This window comes from Anneissia japonica, unplaced genomic scaffold (genome assembly GCF_011630105.1).
Source record: "Anneissia japonica isolate Jap-2015-1 unplaced genomic scaffold, ASM1163010v1 scaffold750_len1593409_cov174, whole genome shotgun sequence".
Taxonomy (NCBI): Eukaryota; Metazoa; Echinodermata; class Crinoidea; order Comatulida; family Comatulidae; genus Anneissia; species Anneissia japonica.
This window is the reverse complement of record NW_022756705.1, coordinates 1,041,406-1,056,096: the sequence shown is the minus strand read 5'-3', so window position 1 is coordinate 1,056,096 and position 14,691 is coordinate 1,041,406. Positions and strand designations below refer to the sequence as shown.

General features: G+C 36.0%; 1 protein-coding gene across 1 annotated transcript in view; it reads right to left on the bottom strand.

The window, feature by feature from the left end:
• Window positions 1-4,787: 4,787 nt before the first annotated feature.
• LOC117124356 (protein atonal homolog 8-like) overlaps window positions 4,788-14,691 on the bottom strand; it is a 12,405-nt gene continuing 2,501 nt past the window's right edge. The window contains exon 2 of the mRNA XM_033270573.1: window positions 4,788-7,285. Within this exon, the coding sequence (XP_033126464.1) occupies window positions 7,271-7,285 (15 nt within the window). The 3' untranslated portion in view covers window positions 4,788-7,270. The remainder of the gene's footprint in view (window positions 7,286-14,691) is intronic.

The window sequence follows — 14,691 nt, the reverse complement described above, 5'->3', positions numbered from 1 at the left end:
CTTTTGCGTAAAACTAAAATTCATGCCAATATTTTTCCATGATTTATAATAATTGGAGTAATGCAAATGCATATTTTCTAAAAAAAAAGTCATTTTTAGTGAAATTTTGCCGGGAATGGGGCTTTAAATATTGGTATCATTACATTAAAAAAAAACCAATCAAATACTAGATACATTGATCTACGATCTAGCTAAATGTTTTCGTTTCAATATGGACTCGTTTTTTCAGTCCATCTATCCATCAGTCTCCATTAAGTTAACATGGTTTTCAGTTTTCGAATTTTCATGAGCTATATACAAGCAAAGAGTATAAAACTGCAAGAGGTCCGACTGCCCTTATTTTGAATACAGGCAATGGAACGTTAAAAAGTACTCCCATGAAGGGGCGTGTCCTTCATAAGAACGTAAAAGGCGTTCGTATCGAACGCGTGCTGCGTTTCGAATTCCAGCATACATTCTATAGACGCGCAGCACGCGTTCGATATGAACGCATTTTACGTTCTTTGGTTCTTTTAAAGGTAGTACTTTTTGAAATAGGATTGCGTTCCAAAGAATCCCCGGCAGTCGGACCTCTTGCAGTTTTATACTCTTTGAAACAAGTCTCCTTCCAATTAATGACCACCTTTGAGACCGGTATTTTAGTGGTCTTTGGCAGTTTTGGTCTCTAATTAAAATCCAACTAATTATAGACCGGAACTAAAATGGTATTTAAATGCTCTGTTTAGAGGGAAATTAAGAAATGATGTAGTAGGCCTAAATGTAATAATTATTGTTTTATTCCAAGTGCTTTAGATTTGATTTACAGTTAGTTACTCTATGCTGTTATTGATTCTTAATATACCCTTTCTCGTTCTACGCAATCACCATTACAATATTAGCCTAATAACAACAAATTTATCGTCATACTAAAACTCAGTACCGTACTTTCACGCGAATAAGTGCCCCGTTTGAATAAGCGTCCCTCTTGAATAAACGCCTAAACAAATTCAATCATACAGTACAGTCGTACATCACCAACTTAATTTTCTGTATCAACTATTCGCATCTATCTTAGCATTGTCGGTCGGTCAGTCTATCTATCCATCTGTCGGTCTATCAGTCTCCATTAAGTTTAACATGGTTTTCAGTTTCGATGCATATTCAGCATCCCTTCTTGTTTTATTGCTACCCTTTTACAACTACAGTATTTAATATCTAAAAAATAAAATACTGTATGGTCATTTTCAGTCAACAAAAATAAACTGACCTCATCACTCTCGAAGTGGAGTTGAATAGCTCAGTGGTTAAGGTGCTTGCCCAATTCCTGTCACAGCAGGACTTTTTCTCACGACAAAAACCAACTCCACTCCCTAAGCCTCGTAAAGAGACTGCTGATAATAGCATCCATTTCTTCATTTATTTTAAGAGGGCCCCTGAATGTCAGCCGACCTTGTTGGATACGCTGGAAGGGTCACCCTCTATAAATATGGTTTAAAAAAATAAATAAATAAAAAAAATAGCAGATGGCCAACACGCTTACCACCCGCCCACCAACACCACCACTAATTTTACCTGCTGTAAATACCCCCAACAGTCTTGTCATGAGCCATGCTCTCTCGAAGATTACCTTTTCTTCACCAAAACCATTCGTTTATTAAATTCGAAATTTTCCAATTTCCCATAAGCACCCCTTTTATTCCATATACACAAAACACTGTAAACACCCCAAATACTCAACCGTTATGGGGTGGTGGCCAGTTCCAATCTGGTGTTCGTATTTATTAGCCTTGGTTTTTCAACATCAATATAGGCCCTGTTTCGTCAAAATGAGGGAAATGACAGGGGAGGATTTAGTGGGGGGGGGGGGTGTGGGGGGGGGGGGGGGGGCGGCCCGGCTCCGCCCCTAACCCATTAAGGAGGTAAAATAAAAGAAAGAAAAGGAAATGATAGCCCAGAACGCCTCAAATGTTATTTTCGGGCGTCTAGAACACTAGAACGCAAAAATTTCGAGGGGGCAATGAATGGAAAAAAAAACTTGTACCCCAGGTTAATTCTCCTACTCTGCCACTAGAAATTTTCTGAGGACAAACAAATCCACTCATGTAATATTTTATAGTTACACACAATGTCAGAGCCAGAAATTCCCCGACGAGACACGGACACCCCCAAATAAGCCATATATACCCCAGCCTACCATGTTTAGGGCGGAGTTGAACAAATCTTAAAAAACAGACACTTTTAGATTCCCGGCGGAAATGCCACTTTGAGACTGTAAAAATACGTTTTTAAAGAAGTGTTTTCAACAGAATGACATGCCCAGAGCCGGCTGCGATTTTTTTTTCCGTACAAACATTTGCATGAAACTTCACTCGGGCCATCTCGGATTGACTCGAGTGAGTACGATACGAGGAACAAGTGCAGACACTTCGCAATGTCGTGACGCTCGAGTTTTACTATTATTGCTCTTTCTATGTTTACCTACGGTAGGCCTATGAAATTACACGGACTTATGTGATGTACGTCACTGTGTAACTAACTGTGACCTTCTTGGATGGGATGAACAACAGCTAGTACCTCCTGTTATAAAGTGTAGATAGGTACAGTTATACCAAAGGCTAGAGAGAAAGAGGATAAACTATAGGCCTAACTACAGGCTCAGAGGTCTTACCTAGGCCTCTCCTTAAACTAGGCCTAGGGTCATAGTCTGACACAACAGTCACGCTTCACATACTGACATGGACTGAAATTTGGGGGAAATGGGACAAAAGTTTCATGTAAATGTTTCGTACGGAAAAAAAATTCGCGAGCCGGCTCCCAGGATCTGCCTTTGGCGCCACCAATGGTTAGACATCGCATGTTATCAGCACCCCCATTTAATCCTTTATTCCCAACAGCCCCTCTACATGCTAATACTCTACACCACTAGATACGGTGGGCTCTAGACTAGACTCTTCAGTGGCGTATCCAGGGGGTAATACGCGGGGTGCCTGAGCACACCCTTCAGAGGTTCTCTGAAATTTCGCTGTTCAGACAACAAAAACACTCTTGATGTCTTGTTAGAAAACGTCTGCAGGTGATACTTTCGTTCATATGGACTAATACTAAAATATAAACACGGACAGCTGTTATCAAGCATTATAATTTTTTCTAACCCTTCTACGCACAAAAGCGCCCCGCGTAAATGAACCCGCACGTACAATTAGTTTGGCACCACTCTCAGGAATCACGGGGGCAGCCGGCCCGTCGGCCTGGGGTTGCATCGAATACAACCCCGGGCGACATAAGATTATGTTTTATGTATACCGGGGGTATACACAAAAAATAATCTTATGATGTGCATTCATCTAATATTTCTATGTGTAAGTCATATAAAACATCATTAACTTAAAATTAAATTATTTATTTTATAGTGGTTTATAACTGGAGGAAAATATTCAATTGGGTTCACCAAAACCATGGTCTTTGGTCTCTAGAGAGGGAGTTTTGAATTGGAGGGAACAGCTAATGATAAAAGATATGTAATCAACCGGGGGCCGCAGAAAAGTGGTTGTTAGTGTTCTTTAATTAGATAGAGACCAGTAATTCATATACGCCCTATCTATTGTTGTTTTTGTTATTTCAACGGAAGATACAATGAGTCAAAAATACCTAATTAGTATACGAAAAAGATCTAATTCTAATTCCTTGGCAACTTTTACATTAATAAGTCTATATGCCTAGCTTAGGAACGTTAAAACGTTCCTAAGCTAGGCACATAGACTTGTATTGTTGTCATAGCGTTTCGCTTGATTGAACACATTTTTTTTCTTTAATTAATTTAACAACGAGTATTTTCATAATTTTATTCATTTTTCATTCCAATAGTCTGCTCAATTTCAAACACCATTAAGTGTACACTGCTCAATGTATACTTCCTGCACCTTTGATCGTTTAATTTGAAACTGGCGCGTTAAAAATGTTTGTATATTATTAGAATTTATCGTTTGACATGATGTCACAAAATACAGCCACAGTAGTCAAGCATAAGCGTATTTTATACTCAAGAATAAGAAACCATACACACACAAATACATGAGGACAAGAATTGTAATCAGTCGTTCTATTGTTACTAATGACTAATTACTGCGGCCCTTGTCCGTCTTGTCTTCCTGTAGGCCATAGAAAATATTAATTAGCCCTAACAATTGCTGTGGAGTGGATGTGGCTTGGTGATCATCATTATGTTCATCTTCCAATTCAACCGTCTGGATTGAAATCGTATGTCAGAATTCTGCGTACAGCGGAAAAAATAACTTCTCTAATAATTCTTTCTATGAGGCAGTAAGGCTGGGGAGTAGGTTTAGTTTTCTCCAAGCCTCATTCATAGACAATCGAATTAATTTTTCTACAACCAAAAACCAACACAGTAGAAGTAACAAAGGCATTAGCAACAATTTTTCAAAAATTGTATAAAATTGGAGAAAAAAAGAAAATTATTTTCAAATTTTAAGTCTGAGAGTGCCATTTCCGGCCATCTAGAGGCGCCATGGATAATCGTAAATTTTCTACCTCTCAGCCACAAGCATGGTAGGGCTGAGCTCGTATAGACTCTCCATCTGTCAAAGTCCCTCCCTGGGCCCCGTCTATTTCAAATTCTTGGATCCGCCACTGAACATGAAGAATGGGTGTTATTAGTGATGATGTAAGGTATCGAAAATGTATTAATCATGATAATAAATTATTTGCTTTTACATTATCTTCAGGGTTACATTTCAATGAACTAAAACTACTTTAGCAACAACAAATCATACAAATTATATAAATCGAAATTCATTAAAGCAACATTTATTTCAGAAATTTGATTTACGTTTTAAAGTAAGAGAAATGCGCAATCGACATGCACAATAAGCAGTAATGTGAAACTATTTCAAACGGCATTAATGGCGATACTGAAAAATCTATTGTTTTTTTCAAGAGCGCTAGGATTATCTTATCATTACTGAAGTCTTTACGGTTCCAATTACTTTTTTAAAAAAGCAATTAATAGGCCTACATAGTCCTTCATTTGAAAAGTAATGAGCTCCCGCACACTCGTACTAGTTACCCATCTACAACGGCCAGACATATGCTAAAAAAAACCAATTGTTCAGTATTTGCCGATGAGAACGAAGATACCACATATCAATTTGCCGATGAAAACGAAGATATCATATCAATATTGTATACAATCATGTTATATCATCAAATAATGCTTCTGAATTAATGTTATGACTATGCCATTGGTGTAGGCTAAAGCCTCATTTACACCGGATCCGATTTTTTTAGATCCGAAGGCCTACCGAACCGATCATGAAAATCGAATCGGTGTGTAAGAATAAGGACACAGGCGTTCAGCACATCCAAAACGCTTTTGGAATTTCGGTTTACAAGTGATATTTCAGAGACAGAGAGAGCAGCTATAATGATGTGCTTCAAGTTACAATCTATAGATGGCGCACTTTAGAAAGAATGACAATACATTCCTCAAAGAACGTACCACTGTGACACAGAAAACATAACTAAAATTATTGGTTGTTGCAATAAAATTTACAAGCATGTAATAAATACAATAACAATAATATAATTCGACTTAATAGCTTAAGCGGTGGTATAAAGCTGTAACAAAATACTGTAATTTCAAGTAAATATATAGTATTAAAGAGTTGTAAAATTGTAACACACGTACTTTATGTAAAAGGAAGAAAAGACCAACACAATTTCGTTCAAACTCAGTCTATGATAGATAACACATTTTAACTAGATAAATTAAATCTAGTGAATCATTTTTGTAACAACCACGTTATTTCACAATATATCATGGCAAACGCCATCAGTAACTAAAAGGTTGGTTTTAGGCATATGGTAATTTTATTAGGAAATTACAACCTCCTCAATAACAATATTACTAACCTATATAACTATTTTCTCACAAGCCAGAAAATGATTTACAAAACAGATAACGATTTTTTTCGATGATCTCATCAATTTTCATTTAAATTAACATTTTTATATTGCATTAAAACTACTTAAATATAAAAATAACAAAGAAAATTAAGTTATGTACAGTTGGGTTGACAACACAGTATATTATTATTTAAAAAGAATCAATGCACTTCATTTGCACAATGGTACGACGCCGGAAGGACGTCTTAAGGCCAACTCAGACAGCGTGTACGACGATAAATCAGGTCGGGCTGCGTCGGCCGACGCTGTCTGAGTTGGCCTTTATAAAACTCAACTTTTATTTATTTTTTATATTTAATATAAATTAACAAACACAGGGTAAGAAATGAACCGCATAACTTTCGGTCACAACACCATATGATCGCAAATTCAACATACGTAAATTTTTCTTTAATAGACGAAAGTATATCAGAATATAGAGGAGAATTAAAAAAAATATTTTTAGGATATTGATAATTATAAAATAATCGAAAGCAATCTTAGAAAGATTATGTGACTGACGTAGATTTCAGGACGGAGATTACAATAAGTGTTCATGCTGTAGATACACTGCTTGTGTAAAACGCAAACAAATCAAATTAACACTTTAAATTGCTTCTATGAAAGGTTAAGTTAAAAAGTAAAGTGCAAAAGATAATATCTTCTATCTGTTAATTAATTTCAGAATGTACTTATATATTAGGCTTACAATTGGTTTATTACGCGCGAGAACATGTATTGTTTTTAATTTTTGAAGCTTTTATAACAAATAACTTAAATATCATAGTAAGCTATTTAAATAATTAATTTCATTGTTAATTAACTAAACACAAACAGTATATCAATAACGAAAGGACGGACGCAAGCCTGACGTATTTATCACATCCCAAAGATACAAGATTAAGTACCGCACTTTGATGAAAATACTCAGTAAGGACGAGTAACAAGAAGGGCCACGAATCCTCTGACGTCATACGACGACGATTAACGTGGGACGGATAATTAAAAAAATCATATAAATAAAATCTAAGAATAAATAAATTACTGAATTTAAGCAAAAATTATAAACTAAATAAAAGGAAGATATAAAAGTTTCTGTGATATGTTTTAAATTATTTGTATTTTCTCGTTTCAAAAACAATTAAATATCTAAATTATTTATAGTGCAGATTTATTATTTATCATATATATTAAATATTAAAATGAAATGATTTACAACAGTCTGTCAAGAACAACTAATCACTAGACAGCCAGGGACGGAATATGAGAGACACAAGTCGACGATCTACTGATTCTGCAAATTCTATATGTCGCCCTCTACAGTATATCACTAGCACAGATCAGTCTGAAAAATGTAAGCAAAGAAAACAATAAATTTAAAAGTATTATGGAAAGTACTGAATAAAATATGGCAGAGTAGAGAAAATAGTATCATTATCAAGATCACATGTTTTTTATTTTTGTAAATTTACGTACAGCACCTGTATATGTATATATACATATATATTCGAGTAAATAATTTACTAAATGGGGTTAATAAATTTTTAATCTTATGATTTCATAGAAAATTCGTACCATATAAGTAATCGGTAATTAACGAAACTTGCGGTACAGCATCAGAGTCATTTCAATTAAGATGGTGGCAGCGGCCGAAAAGAGGATGGACTTCATTTAGTTGTTGATGGAGCATGACGTAAGAGCATGCATGATCAAAAAGCGTAACGAAATTGCTTTAAACATCTGGATATTTTTCTGTAACCAGTGGCAACTAATGGTATACTATTGTACAACAATAGATTCATACCTGTGACGTTTTAAATAAATGCGACAATTTTGTTGCGTATCAAGTGATTACTACGGTACTATGCATACATACTACAACGACGTTTTCAAAATTATCTTATTTTTAGGCAAAGTTAAATTTTTTGCCGGAACAATGATGTTTATTTTAAGACAACACGGCGCCAAAACAGTTGCGCGGGGTAGGCCTAATATATTTATCAGATGGAAACTCATTCAATTAGCATGTACTTTGTAGACTATAATCCGAAGAAATCCTGATACGAAATAAATGCATAAACGGAATGGAATTTTTTTAGTAGACAACGTACAATTTCGTTAATTAATCTTTTGGAGTTTTGTGCGACGACAGAAAAAAATTAATTTATATTTTACAGTATATATGGACACAGTTTTAGTTACGAGCCGACGTAATTACGAGCGCATAGGCCATGGGCCTATGCTGGTTTACACCAAAGCCACGACTTCCAGTAATTCACTTTAGGAACACGCATAAAATATATAACGCTGTGGCGTAACGAAGTGTGGGGAAAGGATTCTGACTTACACAACGGCCCTACCCACGTAGGACCCCGGTGTGGGGGTGAATAGACGTTGGTATGCGCTGCTATGCATAACCGCAGTGACGCTTGTTACGGTACTACTTCTACTCCAGATGGCGATTCTTTGCAATCGCATCTGGTGCGCATTCGGTCAACCCCTCCCAGGGGTACTAACACGTCTACTCCAGTACAAAACGACATGGATCAATTTGAGTATATGCAACTTTATGAGCCTCAACGCAGCAATTCAAATAGTACTTTTATTACTTAATTGTTAGAAAATCATGTACTGCAGTTTAACTACAGATAACTAGGTCTCGAGCGTAAACACACAACGAACATTTACAGAATCGCACAACTTTCGGCAATATTTAGGGGCGCTACATAACACCCTAAAGTAAGGTCTTATTTTTAGGTTATGACTGACGGGGTCACGGTGTTGAAAGCCCTAGGGTAGGAATAACGGGATGCTTTACTCCTACTGAACGCCATGGCCTACGGCACTGTGCAGCAGGTGGCGTGGTGTTCAGTTTTGTGCTATACCTATAATCATAAATTATGTTTCAGGACAGCGAATGTTTCCGAATTACTGTAACAGGTAACAGTTATATACGACCGAAAAGGCGTAACGACATGTTTGTAAGAAACCAACTATACGTACTCACTGATCAATAAAAAATATTATTACTATACTGATTGTAACCGTGACGTAAGCTCTGAGAAATAAACTTTAAACGAAACATTTGTGAAACAATCCAATTTTAAGATTGATAGAACCTTAGGTAATTTCACAAATGTGACAAAAATACATTGTCAATCAACAATGAACACGGCAGATCACCCTTTAGCTATAGAGGCCTTGATCTTTCTGTCGGCATCGGCCCCTTGTGTGAACTAGCTACCCTTTAAACGGTCACGGATGGCGAATTAAGTCACCTAGAGATGTCCACAACTGTGCGCAAGCAGTCTCCCACCAGACACGTCAATCACATTAACCCCAAATCACTGTGAATCATCAGGAACAAAACGCTGCAGTTGTAAATTGTTTGTTTGATCGTCTGTATTGTTCTTAACCAACAGATTGAAGTAACAGGTGATACTAGTGTTAAACTGCAAAGCATCATATCTGAACAGAAGCTAGCCCCCGGCTACTAGCTAGGCTACTTCAGTACCATATAAAAAATCTCCCTGGGTAGTTTCCTCTCCAAATACCGCACACGGCAAAAAGTTGACGAGAGTCATGAAGCACAGGCTGCTGTGACGGGCCCGCCCTACTAAAGTACTGTAATCGCACAGTAACCCCGCTGTATTTCCCCAGGTAAACTAGGTACGGTTACATGCTTCTTACCTCTTCACCAAGTTAATGCGATAAGGTAGTTATGTTAACCTGTAGTGTACATACAGCAGCTACTTATAACTTATCTAGAGATTTACTTCGTTCCAATTCTATGTGTCTATCAGAATAAACCAAGTAAAGCGAATAGTAGGCCTATTATTGAATGTTGTTAATCATTCACTTCATTTTGTGAAAAGAAATAAAGTGATGAACTATAAATAATGGATTAATGATATATTAATATTAACGGTAATGATATACAGGGCCTCTACTGTATTTCGTTAGGACAATGATATCCGATGAGTTAATGAGAATGGGGGAATTAGGTCAAAAGACTAGTAGCCTAAATAACGATTAGGGTTACACCTACAGTAGGCCTATTGCCGCAATGTTAGGCACATTCACACCTCTTAAGACATAAGCGGCAAGTACAGTATTGAGATAATTACAGGCCAGTGTTACAACTAATATTTATTCGAGTGAAATCCCGAAGGTCAGTTGCTTGATGAAACGGAAATAGACATTATGCAAAATAATGTACGTGCAAGATATTCTGCGTGTAACAACCACATTCATTTCTGGTTTTTATCAGTGATGTAGCTATTAACACATTGATACACGCTTTTCGATGGTTGACAGTTCTGGAATTAACAGCACCAGCAGACGTGCGAAGTACTTCCGAATGACTCAAGCCCTGCTGAATATCCAAAATGTGGTACGGGCCTCGAAGCTGTCAAGCCCGCCCAGAGGAGTTAAAGAAAGACGCTAAAAATGAACGCAAAGCAGGGAGGAGGGAAGTGGTGATGATAGGTTTTGCGATTACCAGGGGAAGACTTAAGTGCCAGAGTGTACGTGCTCAAAACACTTCTACCACACAAACTAAATCAATCCGAAGCACTGCGGCAGAAATAGTCTGCTTTCGACGAAACTGGCAATCTAAATTCAGCTCGCCAGATTTTCTCCAGTCATTCAACAGGTACAGTAGCAATGATACTGATAATCAGATTTCATCAAGGAACGAATCTAATACAATTACGTTTAAATAAATTATAATCGCTCAATCAATGGTAAACTGATAAGCTAAATAAATAAATCAATCAATCAATCAATCAAAGTATTGGACATTATATTCAAAACACTTAAACGAATATGAACTCTGGTACACTAGGCTTAGAAAAACCTAGCACGAAGACTGGGATAATCTAATTATCAAGCTGGGGTAAGCGATTGCGGTTTGAGGATAGAGTTATTAGTCCTATGCTTCATAAAGTTCAATAGGGCCTACATTGACATCGTCGCCACTGAGAGGAGAAACGAACAAATATAAAAACTCCTATAGGCTGAGCACTAATTCTTCGTTTTCTTAGAACCAGAAAAGGCTTTAATAATAAAAATTCGCCGAAGATAATAATATGAGCCTGGGAAATGCTACTAAAAAGCGGTTTGAATACGTCCTCGAGACACCGACCTAGTGATACAGCATTTTTAAGGAATAAAGTAAAGAATGAAGACCTAAACCAATTTGTTTTCTTAGAATCAGAAAAGGCTTAATAATGAAATTTCGAATATGAGCCTGGGAAATGCTATTATAAAAGCGGTTTGAATACGTCCTCAAATCACCAACCAAGTGATTGGGCAATTTTTAGGCAACGAACAAAATGAAACACCTTTCGCCCATGCCGCGTCTGCCTAAGGCATTATTCACTGATGTTTTCACTGTTTTCTTTGATATGCTTTCCTCTTATCATTGGGAAAATCGGATGTCAAATGCGATGATAAAAATGATCTGTTTTGATGTGACATTTCGCAAAAACCTTTGTGCTAAATTTTGTAGTGTGAATAATGTTCACTCTTGATATAGTGTGTCTAGGCTCTATAATGATATTTCACCCGGATAATTATGATACGAGGGCATCAACATGACGTCAGAGAACCCATGGCCTAAACGCTTACGTCACCAATCACATTCATACTAAATTATTAATTAAATGATGAAAATTATTGCATACAAAACACCATAATATCTGATAGGCTCCATGATGGTGGTACCGCATGTCCTGGCTGTAACAACCATTATTTTAATATCAATAATAATAAATCCACAATTTACTGATATTATGTCAAAAATAAAAACCGGTTAAGATTATTTATTATGATAAAAAGATTATCTGTATCCGTAATTATAATTGGCCCATGCCGATTTTGAGACGAAAAATAAATAGTATGTGGACATTTTGGCAGTAATGGGTGTAATATGAGTACCGTATCTAGTACACTGGAAATATTACCGTACTTAATATTTGCATGTAGAATACCGCAGTTTATTTGAGGTCTCTTAAGCAGATATTATAGTTGTGGTACCGTAGGCCTACTTCGCATTGAAAGATTGTAAAATTGATAGTAAATATTTATAATTAATACTGTACAGTAGTACGAATGTTTAATAAATTCAGTTCAATGCCACTGACCTTTTTACTTTATTAACAATGCACACGCAATAATTTACTGTAGGCTGTACAAAAATAATCAATCATTATTAAAATAGGTATAATGGTATTTTGATGCCTATAGACTCGATTAAATAAAAAACTGCAGGTTAGAAATAGGCTTACTTTACTCTCTTGTTATCTATTGTGACTTAGGCCTAGTTTTAAATAATTATTTAATAATAATAAACGTGGTTAATAATAACCCCAGAAATTGAACTAAAAATTTGTTCTATGCAATCAATGCTCATTTGCTTCTCAATTGAAAGCTACAAACTTCAAATAAATATTTACCGTAAATAATGAAGGTAAACATATAGACAGTATTCAGTAATTTTTCATATTTTAGGCCTATTGTAGTAGAGTAACGCCCTTCGGAAAAGCAGTATCTGGCGCCAAGAAAGCATCCCTCCCCACCCCCCACCCAAAAAAAAAAAAACGTATTAAGCCTAGTCCTGACATATAAATAGGCCTATTAAATATGGCACGATATATGACAGCTAGTCTATCCCAGTAACGACTAAATATTTTCACAATATTACATCATTTCAATTAGAATTAGGCCTATTGGTAGTTGTTCATTCGTCTTCGAAATTTACTGCACATAGGCCTTATTCCCATCACCATTTAAACTTAGCTTAGGCCTACTGACAATTTGTAGTTAGGCCTTGTGTCGACAGATCACGAGGCAAACCGGTATACAATTATGAAGGCTTATGAAGTGTGCAGTTTTTCAGACATGGTGATTACCCTTCTTTTTGTAGCGCATATTCACACGGTTTGTAATACATAGTAAATGAAAACAGGCAATTAATGTACATCCTTCTGCTGATGACAGTGTTATTGAGATGAACACTTTCAAGAATGATCGTGATGAATATCACAACTTAAGCTCAAGGTCTTACGGCAGATGGATTATTGTTCCGTATTTTCGTTACTTAGGCCAATATTAAATTTGCAAATATGAATATGATAGACGCATCTCTATATCAGTTTCCATCGAGCAGCAGTAGTGGACTTATTTAGCACGTTCAGGCTAAGACTTCGCGCTCATAATACAGTACTGCAGTGCATTTAAAACGTATAACAGTATACTGAGGCCTAGTATATGGCATTGAAAATCGATAAAATGTTTAATTTCAGCTGTTTATTTTATTAAACAGTCGTGTTTTATTTAAGGCTGTTATTTTGTTGGGAAAAATTGATTTTATTTATTTTAATTTAATGTAGACCTATGTTGTATATAAACCATGTCGTGTTTCTAAAATCAGTTGGAAAATACTTGAAACCTTAGGAGCTGTCTAGGCCCCATTGAGTACATTTAATTTAATGGTGTTAGTCTCATGGTTGTGTGATTCATCACTTCTCACAGCTGACACAAAGTTGTTACACAACATTCGAACATTAATTGCCACAATTTACTCACCGTGGATGTAAACTCGGAAAAGAGTATTCATAGCAAATTATTATGTCTTACCATGGGTGTATAAAATTGAGGCCTACATTTTCTTTTTCCTATATCCATTGCCATGTGAAAGCATGTAAACACAACATGTCAAATCATCTTGCCAATGCATTCACCGGCCATGTCACCGTCTGAACACAACGACCGTTCGATGTCCATGAATATTGGACGTTCACTATAATAATGTGTTTTATGATTTTGCCGGACAGACGATAAAACGATCTTCACGGATCTGTAATACCGCTGCATAAACATGAATAAATTATATCGCCGGCCACCGTATAGTTTCTGTTTAATTTTTTTTTTTTTTTATGCACGGGTATGATTATAGTTTTCTTCTGTAAAGTAGGCATATTAAATCATACATGCATGCCTTTTGATCATTACGGTATGCGATCCTATGTTCCACAGAATTAATCCATTGGGCACAATTTATATCTAAAATATAATATTATTAATCTGAGTTGAAGAAAAGAAATAAGTTTAGGATATGTTTTATACTGTCTATCTGCATCGAAGATAAACTCGAGTTATTGATTTTTAAACCCAAAACCACATCAATAATTTCATCAGTTTCTATGCGCATAACTATAATATCCTCATTTACTTTCTGTTCCATGATCGCACATTCAAGATCAATTGTAGTGATTATGGTTATGACTCCAACTGCGATAAAATACTGAAATTATAATATCTACTGTAGGGCACCGGTTATTTCTGGGGTTTTCAATCCTGTTTTTGAAATCTTGACGCAGCATGCCTCCTTCCGAGTGAGAACGATTAGTATACAACATCGCTTGAAACGCTCATCACATTTACACTCTTAATTTATGGTACAGGTTCATAGTTCTAGTCTATTATATGTTGTAAATTCTAAATTCTACGCAAGAATATCATTGAACCGTTTGAATTAATTAACGGTTATGTTGTTCACAAGCTATAATATAGCATATGCAGTTGCATTGCCTGTATGCTGTATGCAGCATCATTATTTCATTATATAGGCTACTGGTATATATATATATAGGCCTATATATATATACATACACACATATACATATATATATATATACACAGATATACATACACATATATACATAGGCCTATATACATACACATACA